Source organism: Lithobates pipiens, unplaced genomic scaffold (genome assembly GCF_037356315.1).
Source record: "Lithobates pipiens isolate NorthernLeopardFrog02 unplaced genomic scaffold, aLitPip1_a1.2 Scaffold_13, whole genome shotgun sequence".
Lineage (NCBI taxonomy): Eukaryota > Metazoa > Chordata > Amphibia > Anura > Ranidae > Lithobates > Lithobates pipiens.
The window spans coordinates 34,576,503-34,594,251 of NW_027507718.1; the positions used below are offsets into that span (position 1 = coordinate 34,576,503).

At 46.8% G+C, this 17,749-nt stretch overlaps 1 protein-coding gene across 2 annotated transcripts in view; it reads left to right on the plus strand.

The window, feature by feature from the left end:
- Positions 1-17,749, plus strand: part of DOCK8 (dedicator of cytokinesis 8) — a 214,849-nt gene that overhangs the window by 80,320 nt on the left and 116,780 nt on the right. For both annotated transcript variants that reach the window (XM_077474999.1, XM_077475000.1), the window contains one exon: positions 1,137-1,299. In XM_077474999.1, coding sequence (XP_077331125.1) covers positions 1,137-1,299 — 163 coding nt within the window. The remainder of the gene's footprint in view (positions 1-1,136; positions 1,300-17,749) is intronic.

A 17,749-nucleotide genomic window follows, 5' to 3' on the forward strand; every position in this document is an offset into this window, starting at 1 on the left:
GATTCTAGAAGCAAACTGTGGGTGGCAAGTCCTGGAAACAAGTTAGTGTATTCATAGAAATACAGTGTCAGCAAGGTACAGACTAGTCTTATACCCTTTAAACCATATTGTACATTATATACAGACCAGTCTGTACCCTGACATCGTGCTGTACATTATATACAATAGTCTGTATATAATGTACAATATGATATACAGGGTATATGACTAGTCTGTACCCTGCTGACACCGTATTGCACATTATATACAGACCACTGTATATAATGTACAGCACAATGTCAGGGTACAGACTGGTCTGTATATAATGTACAGCACTGTGTATCAGAGCCTGGTGACAGATTGGAGCTGAGCCCAGCCATGTGTGGAGGTGGTGGGGCCACCAGAACTAATACCGGAGGAGGGACACCTGCATTGAACTGGGGGGGAGTTAAGACTCGCCAGGATATGTGGATATGTGCTGGGGGCCACTTTGGGAGAAGAAAGGACTTATGCTAGAAGTGGAGGTTGGATTTGAAATCCAACCTCCCACAAGATCATAGACCCTCTCACCTCCCAAAGCACCCCCCAGCACATATCTGACCCCCCCCCCCACCTCCTTACAAGCACAAGTGGAGGGGGGTGTGTATACGGAGGGAAGGGGTCTGTACTTAGTGGAGGGGGGATCCAGACTGAGGGACGGGGGTCTGTACTTAGTAGAGGGGGGATCTGTAAGGAGGGAGGGGGTCTATACTTAGTGGAGGGGTGATCTGTAAGGAGGGAGGGGTCTATACTTAGTGGAGGGGGGATCTGAACTGAGGGATGGGGGTCTGTACTTGGTGGAGAGGGGGGTCTAGCCTGAGGAAGGGAGGGGGGTCTATACTTAGTGGAGAGGGGAGCTCTGGATTGAGGGAGGCAGGTCTGTACTGAGGGGGGGGGGGCTATACTTGGTGGAGGGGGGTTGACCAGATATGCCTAAAAAATGGACAGGCGGACCCAACCGCTCTGCTGGTGTGAAAGGGGACTATAGCTATCTGTGCAGTACAGAACATATACGGTAATGGGAATAATAATGCTAAGTAAATTGCATATACTGTGGTGTTTGCTCTCTTTGTGCAAATATTAGAACTGATCTTCTGCCCTTTTTTATTTAAACTAAGGGTTGCTAAAACTTGAGATTTCCCCTGTATGCGAAGGGATGAGTGGTTGTCTAACTCCTGAGATGCTTTCTGTGAAGCCCTTTTCAGAAGGCCGAACTCGTCTAATTAAAGAGATTCTTGAGTTTCCAGTGAAGGAAGTTTATGTTCCGCACACCACCTACAGGTATGAATAAGACTTACCAGAAGCATACACTTGCTATATATACGTTGTCTTTGATTGTATCTGGATGGGAAGTAGCAGACGATGTGTTATTAATTCATTTCAGTAATAATACAAAAAAGTGGCAAATATAAGTCTATATAAGGAAAAAAGAGAAAACGTATATTTGAGAGAAAATAAAGTGTAAATATAAATAAAAGACTTTGGGAGGAGTTGCGTAATGGCCCGGAAGCACGGGAGAACAAGGAACTGCAAGACAATATCAGATGCCTCCATTACAATAAGACTTTTTAGAAATAGATCAAATAGAACAAATCATTAACTTTTACTTCTTGTTTTACTTCTGTAAAATGATTTGTTATTCAGTGTAGTTTCCATTATGTTTTGCCTAGTCCCTGTACCATGTCTTACCCACTGCATTACATATTATAAAAAATAAATAAATTCATACACAGCATGTAATGTACTTTATGTACAACATTACATTGTGTTACACTATACAGATTACTATATACATTATAAAATGCACTATATTCTGCAAAATAATGTGCAAATACGTTATAAAAGCAGAGCCCACAAGCGGATGCAAGCAGTGTCCTTATGTTAAATGCAGGTCTATGGACTTTGATTTTGGTCTTGATTACTTCAGATGGCATCTGACTGTTAGATCATAAGGGAAAAGGGGGAAAGGTGGCTACCGTGTCTGATCTTGCAGCACGGAGGCACCTGCAGGAGCAGATGATCAGGTAAGTAAAAGTGTTTTTTCCAGCTCTCTTGAAATGAGCAGTTTTCCTTTTGCAGTGGCAGCTCCACTGCAAGGAGACATTTTTACTCTTCCTGGAGTTCAGCTTTAAATTATACCTAAAGGCAAACATTTTTTAGATCCTTTATCAGAATTAATATTGCTGTCTGTGCCCTCCTTAGGGAGAGTCTGTCTAATTTTCCTGATAACCAATCATACCAGGAATGAAAGTAAGGGGCAATCAATAATTGTGAGTGGCCACCACAACAGGAATGTAGGGGAAATCATCTAGGGACATTTGTTCCAGTGACATCTGTCTAAGAGGGGATATCCCTTACATTAGAAAGACATCCTCTAATTTCCTGTTGCGTCTACAGTGGTGGTCATCAACCCTGTCCTCAGGGCCCACTAACAGGCCAGGTTTTATGTATTGCCACGGGGAGATGCAGACTAGAATACCTCAATCACTGAGCAGCAATTGATAACACCTGTGATATGTTTCAGTTCTCTTTCAAACCTGGCCTGTTAGTGGGCCCTGAGGACAGGGTTGATGACCACTGCTCTATAGGACAGGAAGTGAAGGGGAATCTACCTAACATAGATGGCAAAGAAAAATACAGCAGTTTTAAACCTCCCCTACTCCATCCAAAGAATAACTTTATATACAGTATGCTTTAAAATAGAAGACATAATTACTGGTAAAAAGTATGAAATAAAACACATGACAATACACACCTAAAAAAAATGCACATAGTTTTACACTGATACAAACTGTGTATTTAAGGTGGTGACCCAACAGCAGGGTAAACAGGCTTTTATTTACTACAATTCCATTAATCTTACTGATATAAGATCTGATACTGCCAGGGTTGTATTTAGACATCATGGATCTCTAGGCACACCTGAATGACGATGCCCTTTTTCACAAGTTCTGCCCCTTGTATCATGCAGTTAGTTTATTAGAAACGAATGCTAGTATGTGCAAGTGCAATTAGAGGCTAAATGCTGCCTGCCTTATATTCACAGCTATTTTTAATTATACAGACCATCAGACTGGAGAAAGAACGGATAGTTTTATGTGTCTTGAACTATAGAGAATCTTCTGAATCCTCTTGGCCTCCCTTGCACACATTTGCATTCTTTTTTTTTTTTTCCCCTATTTTTACCTTTTATTCTTGCCAATAAGTTTGTTATTGTTTAATTTCCTTTTAAGTTGGTCATACATTAATCATTATTTTTCATTCAACAAGCAGTTTGAACAAAGAAAAAAAGACCCGATTTCCCCTATCCACACATTTGAGATGGATGGAGAAATCACTCCTGATGTGCTATTGTAGTCTGACAGTGGTGAGACGTCCCAGCCATCAGAATATACTGATCACGGTATTCCATCAAGATAGCCAATTCATCAAGATTTCCAATTACATCACTTCTGGTTATTGTAAACCGTCAGTAATTGGGGATTTTGATGACTTGCTTGACACAACACCGCCAACCATATACACTCCAGTACGCGGTATAATGTGCGTATACTGTATTGTTAGTCTGCTCCGATATTAACCAACAAAATGGCCACCTCCGCAGCAGTGACAACTTTTTCCTTGTTACCCGCTGTTGTGTCAAAACAGCAAAGTATTCGTGTACCGGAATGTACACGCTTACCGGTGATGTGTCAAAATGGCAATTCATCTAAATCTCCAATTACTGATGTTTTACAGTAAACGGAAGTGGCGTAATTGGAGATCTTGATGAATTGGCTATTTTGACAGAACACCGGCTATAGTCGTCGGAACTGATTGTTTGGGAACAACCCAACAAGCTGGTTTTATAAAAGTCAATTGGTAGATTGATTTCAGTACAACCAGCCTGCCCATACATGGATCAAAATTCTGCTGGTCCCTGCTGAACTGGATGGATTGCAATCCATGTATGGCCAGTCTAATAAACCAAGCTGTTCAACAAAAGTGTTGAGACAAATCATTTAATACTAACAAAAGTGTTTGGTGCGTGGCTGGGATGTGAAGTCGGATGGACGTGTGACTCCATAGCTCTGTGCCGATCCGCATCTAACAACCTGCTTACAGAGACTCTACATGCTCAAAAAAAGACACGGCAGCTCAAAAGAAGACACGGGACCCCCCCATAGCAGCCATTGTGTCGGCAAAAGGCCGAGGTGGGCACTCCAAGGACCCAAAATCTCAGCACTTAGGGAAGGGGCAGTGTGCAAGCTCACCAGGCGCTATCTTAGCCTCCACTTCCAGAATATGGACCCGGGAACGTCAGTGCCCCCCTCAGCTATGACCTCCTCATCTGCTGCACATGAGGCTGCTCTCTCTCCTCCAGACTGCACCAGAATCGATCACCAAGCTGATCTTGGCAGCCATAGAGAGCTTCAAAACTATGATAATGGTCCGCATTGATCATCTGGCATCAGCGTTCACGATGATCCGCCATGATCTAGACAAAATGAGGGGGGGGGGAATTACAGAAGCGGAGGACCGGATTGGCACGGTAAAAGATCAGCAGGGCTCACACACCTCACAAATTGCTGACCTGCAGTCGCTGTTGACTTCCCTTGTAAATAAAATGGATGCCCCCGAGAACAGGCAGAGGCGAAATAACATCCGCGTGGTAGGCCTACCAGAGGGAGCGGAGAGCCAGAAACTTGCCGTATTTGCTGAAAACCTGTTCAAACAACTGCTGAACCTACCAGATATACCGTCCACTTACGTAGTTGAGAGGACGCACAGGGTGCCCACAGGAGACGCCCAGAGGATGCACCTCCCAGACCATCCCTGGTATGACTTTTGAGCTTTCGAGATAGGGATATGATCTTGGCGGAAGCAAGGAAGCATCCTGAATTACAATCTGAAAACGCCAAGCTGATGTTATTCCCGGATTTCTTGGCTAAGGTTAAAAAACTCTGCAGATCATTCAACAAAATGAGACCTAAAGTATGGTATGCTGGATCCTAGCCGGCTGTGGATCCCCCACAAGGGCACAGTCCGATTTTTTATTTTTTTTGACATGCCTGAGGAGGCCAATGAGTGGATCGACAATTTGTGAGCCAGGGGCTGGGGTCCCAATTTTCTTAAAAAGTATTGGGGATCCTGATATCTACGGGGGGGAAGATGGCCTGCATACTGGGGGCTATTAATACAACCTAACTTCTTTACCTATGGAATCCTTTGCACCATGCTGCTGGCAGGACTAGGACTTCCTGGAGGACACCTGTACCATCATACCCCTGCTGGAGGAGTTTTTATCTTAGATGTATACAGAAATTAACACTCCTGGAATTGTGTGGGGGGAGGGTCTGCCATCACTCCTTCTCTAGGGCACAGAAAGAAGTTAACACAGGAGCAAATACCTTTTTTCATTATTTCTGGCCTGCTACTACCGGAGAATTTTTTTCATTTTTGTAGATCTTAATTTTAGATAATTTTTTAGATCAAATTTCTTTGGGTTACGTTTTCTGCAAGTTTTGGACTCGTTTCGGGACTATGCTGTGTGTATTTGTTTGAATGTTTTACACAGCAGCAGGGAGTTACGTGGGATTGGGGATATTTTTGTGTTCGGATGTGCAATGTGCCATACTACCCCCTTGGCCACTTGGGACCTGTAATCTAGATGAGACCCCCTCGGTGGTCACTGGTCGCTTAAATTTATAGAACAGTTATGCTATTTGATGTATTTCTTTATAAGGTATTTCTATGACCGGAACTATATTTGTTTTATTCTGTCTTGGAATGTTAGGGGCTTAAATGATAGATTCCGCTGAGCCCCAATGTTCTAATACTTAAAACCACTTACCCTCATATTGTCTTCCTACAGGGGACACATTTAGATGGTAATAGGGTTCTGACCATGCGGCGCTCCTGGATCCAACGTGTCATACATGCTACATACTCCACGTATGCCAGGGGAGTGGCTAGTTTAATCAGCAAAACCGTACCCCGTACTGTTCATCAGGTCATCACAGATCCAGGGGGCCGGTATGCGATTGTTGTGGCTGACATATATATATATATATATATATATATATATATATACATAAAATGGTGTTAGTAAATATATATGTCGTCCCCCCCCCCCCCCATTTCAGATACACAGGTTCTGTTTGACCTGCTGGGTAGATTGGCTCCCTTCATGCACTTGCCTCTCATTGTGGCAGGCGATTTTAATGGCATTTAAGTGCTACTCTAGACTCCTCTAACTCAAATAGAGTTGTGTCTGTAGAATTGTCAGCCTGGGCGGAGACTGCTGCTCCCACGGAGTTGTGGCAATGGAAAAATCCTACCACTAAAAGTTTTTCACACTTCTAAAACACATAGGTCTTCCTCAAGGATTGATCTGGCGTTCGCAAATGCTTCAATGATGCAATGAGCTAATTATATTGCAGGGGGCCTATCGGATCACACACCTTTGCTGGTGCATATTGGTCTACCTTTAGAGATGGGGGGTGGAGGGGGGGTGCATGGCGGTTAAGCCCGGGTTGGTTGGAGGTAGAATCGGTTGCTTCCCAGGTGGCACCAGTATTTTCTGGTTACTGGGAGGACAACCTGCAGTCAGCTCCCTTACCTATAGTTTGGGATGCTTTTAAGGCGTGTATGCGAGGTCAGTATATTTCAGCGATCAAGCAAGCACGCAAAAAAATTCAATTATGTGTCACAGGAATTGCAGGACAGAGAGAGAATGTACAAGTGAAAAGGGATAGAGATAGCATTGTTCTGAATTTGGGGTGCGCATTTTTCCACTTAGTTACAGCATTTATTTGCACAGGATTCATCACGTCAGTGCGGGGGCTGTTGAGAACCCCAAATTCAGAACAGCCCCATCTCTATCCCTTTTTACTTTTATATTTCTATTTTCACCTTAGGGTGGATTTATTGATAGAGGCTGCAGTTCTTTTATTTTATATTACACCATAAGCGCGTGAGTCCATACTATCTTTCAGAGAGAGAATGTGTGAGCTGACCCATGCAACCAGCCTGTCAGACGTCACCTATACCGATTTGGTCGAAGCACGCCGTCTTTTGGCGTTGCATTTCACTTAGCTAACCCACACATCTTGGACGAGGAGGGCAGAATCCCTTTTCGAACAAGGAGATATAAAAGGAAAGCTCCTAGCTATTTGGGTAGCAGAACAGAGAGTCCAGACTAACATCCCCTGTATTACAATCTCTCAGGGAACCTTACTCAGAAAACCCAAATTACATTCTAGACACTTTTGTAGATTAGTATAGAACACTCTACACGCCTATCCCGGTTTATATTAAACAGGATCTTGAATCCCTACTTACGTCTCTGCGCATTCCAGTACTGTCTGAGACGGATAAAAATAGCTTAGAGGTAGAGATAACAGAGAGAGAAATTGAAATGGCCATCAGATCATCCCCGTTCCACTTTTGCTTAGAACACAGGATTCCCCCGGATTCTCTCATGGAGGCTCAGGTGGTTCTTCTGCCCAAACCGGGCAGGGACCCCCTGAGCTGCTCCCAGAGTCGTAACTAGAACCTTCTGGGCTCCGGTGCAAGAAACCATGATGGGCCCTCCCCTATCATCCGAGCCCTGGGCTTCCAATTTTGGGAGGGTGTCCATGGACATCCTCCCAAAACCGTGCTTCCCGCATGTCCCCTTGGATGTGCATCCAGCACAATTACAGTGGCCCTTTACCATGTGATGTCAGCTGATCACATGTAAACAGACTTGCCGGTTATCCGCAGCCCTTTCCTCCCACGCTGTGTCTGTGTTAGGAAAGGACTGCCATTAACTGTCAAGAATGTCAGTAAATTGTTTACACTGATAATCAGTGCCCCAATCATCAGTGCCATCTATCAGTGCCCATCAGTGCCGCCTATCAGTGCCCATCAATGCCACCTACAAGTGTTGCCTATCAGTGCTCATTAATGCCGCCTATTAGTGCCCATAAAATCTGCCTTTTAGCACCACCTATCAGTGCTCATTAATGCCGCCTAACAGCATATATCCATGCCACCTATCATTACTCTTAAATGCTGCCCCTCAGTTCGTATAAACACTGCTTGAGTTCTGCCTTGAGTTCAGTGTTCCTCAGTGCCCATCAGTGCACCCTATGAGTTCTGCCTATCAGTGCTCATCAATGGCCATCAGTGCCACCTATAAGTGCCCACCAGTGCTTCCCATCAGTGCCCCCTATCAGTGCCTTCTCAGTGTCCCCTATCAATGTCCCCTAGTGTCTTCTCAGTGCCCTCCTTCAGTGCTCATCAGTAAATCCTATCAGTGCCTCCCATCGGTGCCCCTTACCAGTGCCCCTTATCCGTGTCCCCTATCAGTATCCCCTATCAGTGCCTTCTATCAGTGCCCCCTATCGACGCTTTCTATCAGCGCCCCCTGTCAGTGCCTTCTATCAGCGCCCCCTGTCAGTGCCTTCTATCAGCGCCCCCTGTCAGTGCCTTCTATCAGCGCCCCCTGTCAGTGCCTTCTATCAGCACCCCCAGTCAGTGCCTTCTATCAGCGCCCCCTGTCAGTGCCTTCTATCAGCGCCCCCTGTCAGTGCCTTCTATCAGCGCCCCCTATCAGTGCCTTCTATCAGCGCCCCCTATCAGTGCCTTCTATCAGCGCCCCCTATCAGTGCCTTCTATCAGCACCCCCATCGGCGCTTTCTATTAGCGCCCCCTATCAGCGCCCCCTATCAGTGCCCCCTGTCAGTGCCTTCTATCAGTGCCCCCTGTCAGTGCCTTCTATCAGCGCCCCCTAACAGTGCCTTCTATCAGCGCCCCCTGTCAGTGCCTTCTATCAGCGCCCCCTGTCAGTGCCTTCTATCAGCGCCCCCTGTCAGTGCCTTCTATCAGCGCCCCCTGTCAGTGCCTTCTATCAGCGCCCCCTGTCAGTGCCTTCTATCAGCACCCCCCCCCCCGTCAGTGCCTTCTATCAGCGCCCCCCATCAGTGCCTTCTGTCAGCGCCCCCCATCAGTGCCTTCTGTCAGCGCCCCCCATCAGTGCCTTCTATCAGCACCCCCCATCAGCTCTTTCTATCAGCGCCCCCCATCAGCTCTTTCTATCAGCGCCCCCCATCAGCTCTTTCTACCAGCGCCCCCTATCAGCTCTTTCTACCAGCGCCCCCTATCAGTGCCTTCTACCAGCGCCCCCTATCAGTGCCTTCTACCGGCGCCCCCTATCAGTGCCTTCTACCGGCGCCCCCTATCAGTGCCTTCTACCGGCGCCCCCTATCAATGCCTTCTATCGGCGCCCCCTATCAATGCCTTCTATCGGCGCCCCCTATCAGTGCCTTCTATCGGCGCCCCCCATCAGTGCCTTCTATCGGCGCCCCCCATCAGTGCCTTCTATCGGCGCCCCCCATCAGTGCCTTCTATCGGCGCCCCCCAACAGTGCCTTCTATCGGCGCCCCCCAACAGTGCCTTCTATCGGCGCCCCCCAACAGTGCCTTCTATCGGCGCCCCCTAACAGTGCCTTCTATCGGCGCCCCCTAACAGTGCCTTCTATCGGCGCCCCCTAACAGTGCCTTCTATCGGCGCCCCCTAACAGTGCCTTCTATCGGCGCCCCCTAACAGTGCCTTCTATCGGCGCCCCCTAACAGTGCCTTCTATCGGCGCCCCCTAACAGTGCCTTCTATCGGCGCCCCCTAACAGTGCCTTCTATCGGCGCCCCCTAACAGTGCCTTCTATCGGCGCCCCCTGTCAGTGCCTTCTATCAGCACCCCAAGTCAGTGCCTTCTATCAGCGCCCCCTGTCAGTGGCTTCTATCAGCGCCCCCTGTCAGTGCCTTCTATCAGCGCCCCCTGTCAGTGCCTTCTATCAGCGCCCCCTATCAGTGCCTTCTATCAGCGCCCCCTATCAGTGCCTTCTATCAGCGCCCCCTATCAGTGCCTTCTATCAGCACCCCCATCGGCGCTTTCTATTAGCGCCCCCTATCAGCGCCCCCTATCAGTGCCCCCTGTCAGTGCCTTCTATCAGCGCCCCCTGTCAGTGCCTTCTATCAGCGCCCCCTAACAGTGCCTTCTATCAGCGCCCCCTGTCAGTGCCTTCTATCAGCGCCCCCTGTCAGTGCCTTCTATCAGCGCCCCCTGTCAGTGCCTTCTATCAGCGCCCCCTGTCAGTGCCTTCTATCAGCGCCCCCTGTCAGTGCCTTCTATCAGCGCCCCCTGTCAGTGCCTTCTATCAGCACCCCCCCCCCCCGTCAGTGCCTTCTATCAGCGCCCCCCATCAGTGCCTTCTGTCAGCGCCCCCCATCAGTGCCTTCTGTCAGCGCCCCCCATCAGTGCCTTCTATCAGCACCCCCCATCAGCTCTTTCTATCAGCGCCCCCCATCAGCTCTTTCTATCAGCGCCCCCCATCAGCTCTTTCTACCAGCGCCCCCTATCAGTGCCTTCTACCAGCGCCTCCTATCAGTGCCTTCTACCAGCGCCCCCTATCAGTGCCTTCTACCAGCGCCCCCTATCAGTGCCTTCTACCAGCGCCCCCTATCAGTGCCTTCTACCGGCGCCCCCTATCAGTGCCTTCTACCGGCGCCCCCTATCAATGCCTTCTACCGGCGCCCCCTATCAATGCCTTCTATCGGCGCCCCCCATCAGTGCCTTCTATCGGCGCCCCCCATCAGTGCCTTCTATCGGCGCCCCCCATCAGTGCCTTCTATCGGCGCCCCCCATCAGTGCCTTCTATCGGCGCCCCCCATCAGTGCCTTCTATCGGCGCCCCCCAACAGTGCCTTCTATCGGCGCCCCCCAACAGTGCCTTCTATCGGCGCCCCCTAACAGTGCCTTCTATCGGCGCCCCCTAACAGTGCCTTCTATCGGCGCCCCCTAACAGTGCCTTCTATCGGCGCCCCCTAACAGTGCCTTCTATCGGCGCCCCCTAACAGTGCCTTCTATCGGCGCCCCCTAACAGTGCCTTCTATCGGCGCCCCCTAACAGTGCCTTCTATCGGCGCCCCCTAACAGTGCCTTCTATCAGCGCCCCCTATCAGTGCCTTCTACCGGCGCCCCCTATCAATGCCTTCTATCGGCGCCCCCTATCAATGCCTTCTATCGGCGCCCCCCATCAGTGCCTTCTATCGGCGCCCCCCATCAGTGCCTTCTATCGGCGCCCCCCATCAGTGCCTTCTATCGGCGCCCCCCAACAGTGCTTTCTATCGGCGCCCCCCAACAGTGCCTTCTATCGGCGCCCCCCAACAGTGCCTTCTGTCGGCGCCCCCTAACAGTGCCTTCTATCGGCGCCCCCTAACAGTGCCTTCTATCGGCGCCCCCTAACAGTGCCTTCTATCGGCGCCCCCTAACAGTGCCTTCTATCGGCGCCCCCTAACAGTGCCTTCTATCGGCGCCCCCTAACAGTGCCTTCTATCGGCGCCCCCTAACAGTGCCTTCTATCGGCGCCCCCTAACAGTGCCTTCTATCGGCGCCCCCTAACAGTGCCTTCTATCAGCGCCCCCTAACAGTGCCTTCTATCAGCGCCCCCTAACAGTGTCCTCTATCAATGTCCATTAGTGCCTTCTATCAGTGCCCATCAGAGTCCTCTGTCTTCTCAGGACAGCACGGCTCTGAGCGGAGAGCGTGTCTCTCATGTAACCTCAGCACAGAGACCCAGCATTGACAGTTTTATTCCCACTCCATCCGTCCTCTCTCACACGGGATGACACAGGACACACAGCTGATCTGTCCCCCCTTCTCTCCCCTACCCTCTCATTTGTGCTCCGCGGGAAATGTGAGCTTGTTGGCTTCACACTTGATTGCCCACGGAGCACACAGGAGAGGGGGGAGAAGGGGGTGTGTCCTGTGTCATGCCATGCGAGAGTGGACGGATGGAGTGGGAATAAAACTGTCAATGCCATGTCTCTGTGCTACTGTTACATGAGAGACATGCACTCCGTTCATAGCCTGCGAATATCAACCCCGCTGGGGCCCCCACACAGTGATGGAATGCCAGGGCCCTGTCGCAAGTGCGACTGTTGCAACCCTGGTAATTCCGCCACTGGCTGCTCCTCTTATAGACCCATAGCTCTCCTCAATCAGGATCTTAAGATCCTAACGAAGATACTAGCCACAAGACTATCAAAAGTAATCGCCACACTGGTAGACATAGATCAAATGGGCTTCATTCCCCAGAAATCCACAGACCCAAAACTTTGCAGGCCTTTTGCACACTTACAGATTAATCATTCTAATCCTGGGGCCAGGGTGATAGTGTCCTTAGACATGGCCAAAGCCTTTGATTCCGTGAACTGGCACTATATGTCCATGGTACTACAGTATATGGGGTTTGGAGATGTGTTTCTCACCTGGATCTCTTTGCTTTACAGTAGGTCCAAGGCGACAATTAAGATAGGCACATCAGTCTCTGCACAGTTCTCAGTGGGTAGGGGGACGCATCAGGGATGCCCAATCTCACCAGCCTTGTTCTCTTTTGCCATTGAACCCATAGCTATCACTCTGCATGCATCCACGGAGGTAAAGGCTCTTGAGGAGACATTTGTGAATGCACTGCCTTATATGCGGATGACATGCTTATCTTTTTAGAGGACCTGGGATCATCACAAGCAGTATTTAAGATTCTAGGCACCTTTGCAAAGTCTTCGGGCCTACGAGTCAGTTGGGAGAAGTCCAATGTCATGGCTATTGATGATGGAGCTCAGGCTTTTTGTGCAACGCTCCAATATGGGTCCCATGTTCCTTCTTTAAGCGTGCAAAATGTCAGTTTTAGCTCTTTTCTGTGGTGCTCAGGTCACCCCAGAATAGGTCTAAGTACACTACAGGAACCCCATGGACAGGGAGGATTAGCTCTCCCAGTTCTGTTTAAGTTTTTCATAGCAGGGCAAATGGTGATTGCCAGGCACTGGCTGGTAAGAGATGATGTTGATGCAGCAACAGTACTTGAGGCTGCACTTTTGGGATCCTACGAGAGTCTTTGCTATCTGGTGCACAAGGGACCTGTGCTGTTACTATCCGCTGTTTTTGCACTTTGTGTATTGTTTATAAAAATTTGAATAAAAAGAATTTTCCAACAAAAATGCTAACAAAAGCGTTTACAGTGGTCAGCTATTTTCATTTATGTAAAACCTTTAGTCCAAAAAGAAAAAAAAACGTTGCTATATCTGCTTATAAAGTATTATTGCCGGTTCACACTTATGTAAATTCAATGTGGATCAGATGCAGTCCGAAAAGCATAGATTTGCATGTCATGTAAAAAAGCAATATTTCCAATGAAGGCATATATGTGGTACGAATTTGATCCTGTTCAAAAAAGGGTCCTCTGTGAGTTTAGTGCAGTGCGTTGTGAATTTCAGCTGAATAGACTTATATGGGACTGGATTGAAATTGCCGTCCCATGTTCACATCACTGTGAATTTTTATTTTGCCTAGATTATATAGAAAATAAAATTGCAGATGTGAACACTCCGCTCACAAATTCACACTAAACTCGCATTGAGATCGCACACGACAAGCAGAAATGGTACTGGTTTAAATCCCCGTGAGTTTGCAGATTATAAGTCTGAACTGGCACTGAGTCAAAGTTCAGCTTCAATTTGTGATTTAAGTCTAAGACCAGCCTAAGATGGTTCGAATCCCAGTTGGTTCAGCAGGAGCCAGCTGAGATTCGAACCATGTATGAGCAGGCTGAATGTACCAAGTTGATCAATCTATCAACTTGGGTACAACTAGCCTGCCACATTTTACATGCGATTATCACTAGTGGCTTGTATAGCCGCTGGCAATAATTACTGTCTTCTCCCAGCGGGGACGGATTCTGCCACTGTCTTTGTTAATGGGGGAATCGATGTTGCAGAAAATAAATTTGCTCCTTTTGTATGGCCTACTTAAATCTGCTATTCAAACACTACACTCTCTCCAGACTGACAGTGCTGGGATCCAAAGGTTTCTCCACTGCTCCTTCATCCAGAATGGAAACGCCCTAATACAGGCAGTGTGTTACTGGTCAAATCACCAGGTGAAATAAAGGGGAAAAAATAAATAAACGAATGCAGCCATCACATTCAATGATTGGTAGGCTGCAATATATGAAATTGGGTTTAAGATGGTTCTAAAGCTAAAAGTTTTTTTTTTTTTTTTTTTTTTTTTTTTTTTTTTTACCTTAATGCATTCCTGGGTGGGCGGGTGCCTTTCATCTTCTTGTAAAAGTGATCAGACGGCTGTATAGCCACTCGGATCACTTTCACATAAAAGCCCATAGTCTGCTCTAATAAACAATACCATGATCATGGCTGCAGCTGCTGCCAAGATCTTGATATCACCACTCCTGTCTAAGGATGTATATACGTGCATTGGACGGGAAGTGGTCAAACCCAGGGGCAGAGGAAGTGACAGACAAAAATTCAGCTTTTTTTGTTTTTTCTGTAACAAGTGGAGGAAAGTTAGAACCTCTGTAAGGTTTTTATTCCTGTCTGTGCTATCATGTCCTAGTGACCCCTGTCCCCCTTATTTTGTTTTTCATGGAAGTGAGGAGAAATCGATCAAATTAAATTGCACATAGCATTGAAAATGGACATACATTTTAACCCTTCCCAAGCCTATCCAAAACTCAAGGCAACTTGGTTGGAGATGGATTTTTAATGGTTTTCAAGCTGCCAAAAAAGAAGCCAATGACACCGTTAACATTTCTTAATATCTCAGGCACATCAGCAGTGAAATGGGGCAGAGTAATTGACTACAGCACATCAGGAAGTGCAGTTCTGCCAAGGATTCTTATTTAATCAAAGCAGAATGGACAGCTATTGACTTTATAAAAGACACACTGAGGAAATGAAGCAGACAGAGTTGTACAATGTATATCTGTTTGGACAGTGAATCATAAGTATACGCTCTCACCACAAGCCGAAACTTAGAACAAAGAACCTGTTAGGTTAAAATCAGCGGAAGTTTTAGTATGCCAGAGGACACATTTAAACGTGTGTGCAAAATGTAACTGAATGTTAAAAATGTCCAATAAATACTGGACAAATGTAAGGAGCTGGTGTGGTTGCTTTAGGTGACAGACTTTAAGATTATAGGAAATGCAGTAAAGTAACTTCTTGAAGTTTTGTTAATGTGTTATTCCTTTGTGATGTGCATTTGCTGCTTTTATAGGTTAGATACTGTACTGGCAGAGATCTGTACTACCTACTCCAGTATAATGATTCTGTAGAAAAGCAGTGTTCTGGAATTGAGGGAAATGTGACCTCCTGACAGCCCATCCCAAAAGCAATTATGCTCATCTTTGCTATGCGCAATCAGAGCTTCATTGCTGGATCTCTTATTCTAACCCTGTATAACCTCCATCAGAGCTTACGCTGGGTTGATAAGGTTGTTGTCCTCACATGACAACCACCAGAGATTTGTGATGTCTGCAACAGAACAATGAAGCAGCGAAGGAGTGCTGTGAAGGTAAGTATAAGGGTACATTCACACTGGTGTTTTGCCAAGGTGTAAATTCTAGTGGCAGGAATTTATTGATTCCTGCTGCTGGGTGTTGAATCTACTTTAAGCAGGTCAACCAGAATCAGCAAAGTGACAGTCTCCTTAAAGCAGAAATCCAACCAAAAGGGGAAGTTCTGCTTTAAGTCCCCCCGCAAGCAGCAACACCTGGCTGTCCACAGATATGATGCCCATGCCGGAAAGCTGAAGGCTAATGAAGAAGCCCTGGTGAGGTGCATTGAGCTGCGTTGGTCTTCATCGATTAACACAGGCATAACACAATGCATTTGTGTGCATGTCGATGCAGTGTTGTGTTTCATAATGTGCTGGTACATAAAGTTCAAGAAAGTTTTTTTTATTTGATTTTCTTTTAATGCAGAATGTATAAGACATACAACCCTCTGCACCACAGCATGCCAGATGACATCTGGCTACACAGAGCACAATAAGAACAAAGTACAGAGCGTACACTTAAAGCGGAGCTCCACCCAAAAGGGGAAGTTCCACTTTAAGGTCTCCGACCTAGCTCCTGTTTGTTAAATGGAGCTGGGGGGGTTGGAGTGGTTACCCGATTTTGTCAGGTGCCTTCTCACACTTCTGCTCCAGCCGCTTAAGCGGAACTTCTCCCCCCCCCCAAAGTCTTCTGGGACACATGATGACAAGTTCCAGAAGACTGCAGGACCATTCACAAATCGCAGCACTGCTCACACATGCGCAGTGGGCACCCGGCTGTGAGGCAGCAAGCTGTAACCCCCGAGTGAACATACTAAAGATGCTGGCCCAAGCAAGAGAGGACATAGGGAGAAAACGGCTGGGGTGAGCAGCTGATTATTAAAAATTGTCTGTTTATTAATATTCAGCAACTACAATTTTTGTGAACAGGGCCTTACTGATAGCTCCATTTTAACTTCAACCCAGAGATTTCGATCTGACAAATTCCCCCCCTAATTTAAATTATTATGGTTTTATTTAACAAATCGTTATAAACAGTATTGCAGTACAGTAACTAAAAGAAAACACTGGTTACATTTAATTTGTTTAGCTACATTAAACTGTTAAACCTCTAGTTTCTATGGAAGAACTTAATCATTCGTTTCCCCACAAGGCACTATGAGCCCCTATTCTTAAGCTACTGCAAGGAGCAATGTTGGTGGGCATAGTGCATTAACCCATAGAGGCCAATCAGATATTAGCATTTATCAGCTTAGTGCAGTTGTAACAATAAAAAGAATATGGCTGTTGTGCATTACTGCACTTTGCTTTTAAATAAACATTATAGTTTTAACAGAACAAAATAAAGTGAAAAGCAAAGAAAGATCTATTTCTAACATTCGTTTGTCATTCAATGTTGTAACTTGCAGCACCGTAGGATAATTACACTTCCGATACTCTCACATTAAATTTATCCATAGAATAAATCTTTAAGACACGGAGGAGGAGATGGAATGTGTTTTCCAGCCAGAGGTCACGATAAATAAGTCCTGACTGGGGAACAATTAATCTTTCTAAACCAAAAGTAATTCTTTCTCTCTGTTATTGTTTATTGTTATGCGCTGGTATGCTTTGTCTGCATGAAAGTGGTCTGTTTATTGGGAACTAGATGTATGGAAGAGCAAGATAAAAATGTGCGCTCAGCTTTCTGAACTTCACCCTACTTGGCACATAGTCATAATCTACAACACAACTGGCTTGGTGCTTACAGGGGATTTATGTTACAATTGTAGCAGAGCATTACATGCTCAGGATAAAGAATGAATTATACCAGTTTTCACACTAAAATAATTTTTCTTTCTAAAATGAATGCACTTAAAGGAATTCTATAGGCACAGCCTACACTTTCATTTTATAACAACAGCATTGCAATACCGATACAAATAAAAGTTATGTTTGACAATTCAATAACATTTTACTTGAAAAACCTCATTTTATGTGATTAAGCGTCACATAAAATAGCTCTAATAGGCTTCAAAAAAGGGTGGGCTCGGGGGTGCAGAGCACTGCGCCCAGAGCCCACCCAGTTGTGTGACAATAGCGAATTAATATTCACTATTGTCACACTGATTCACCTCCCTCCCTAGCAATAGGAGGGAGGAGACGAGGAGGAGACGCAGGCGAAGCCCAACCGACCCACAAGCCACCACTGGAAGACAGAGGCCAGGAGATGGAAGGGAAAGCCCTCCAACATGTCAGTCTAGGGGCAACACTGGGTAAGTGAGCCGGCGACCGAGGGGAGGGGGCAGTGTTGTGGGCATGATGTGCAGTGAGAGCTGGAGGGAGCAGGGGGGGTGTGGTTCATTGTGAGGTCTGTCTG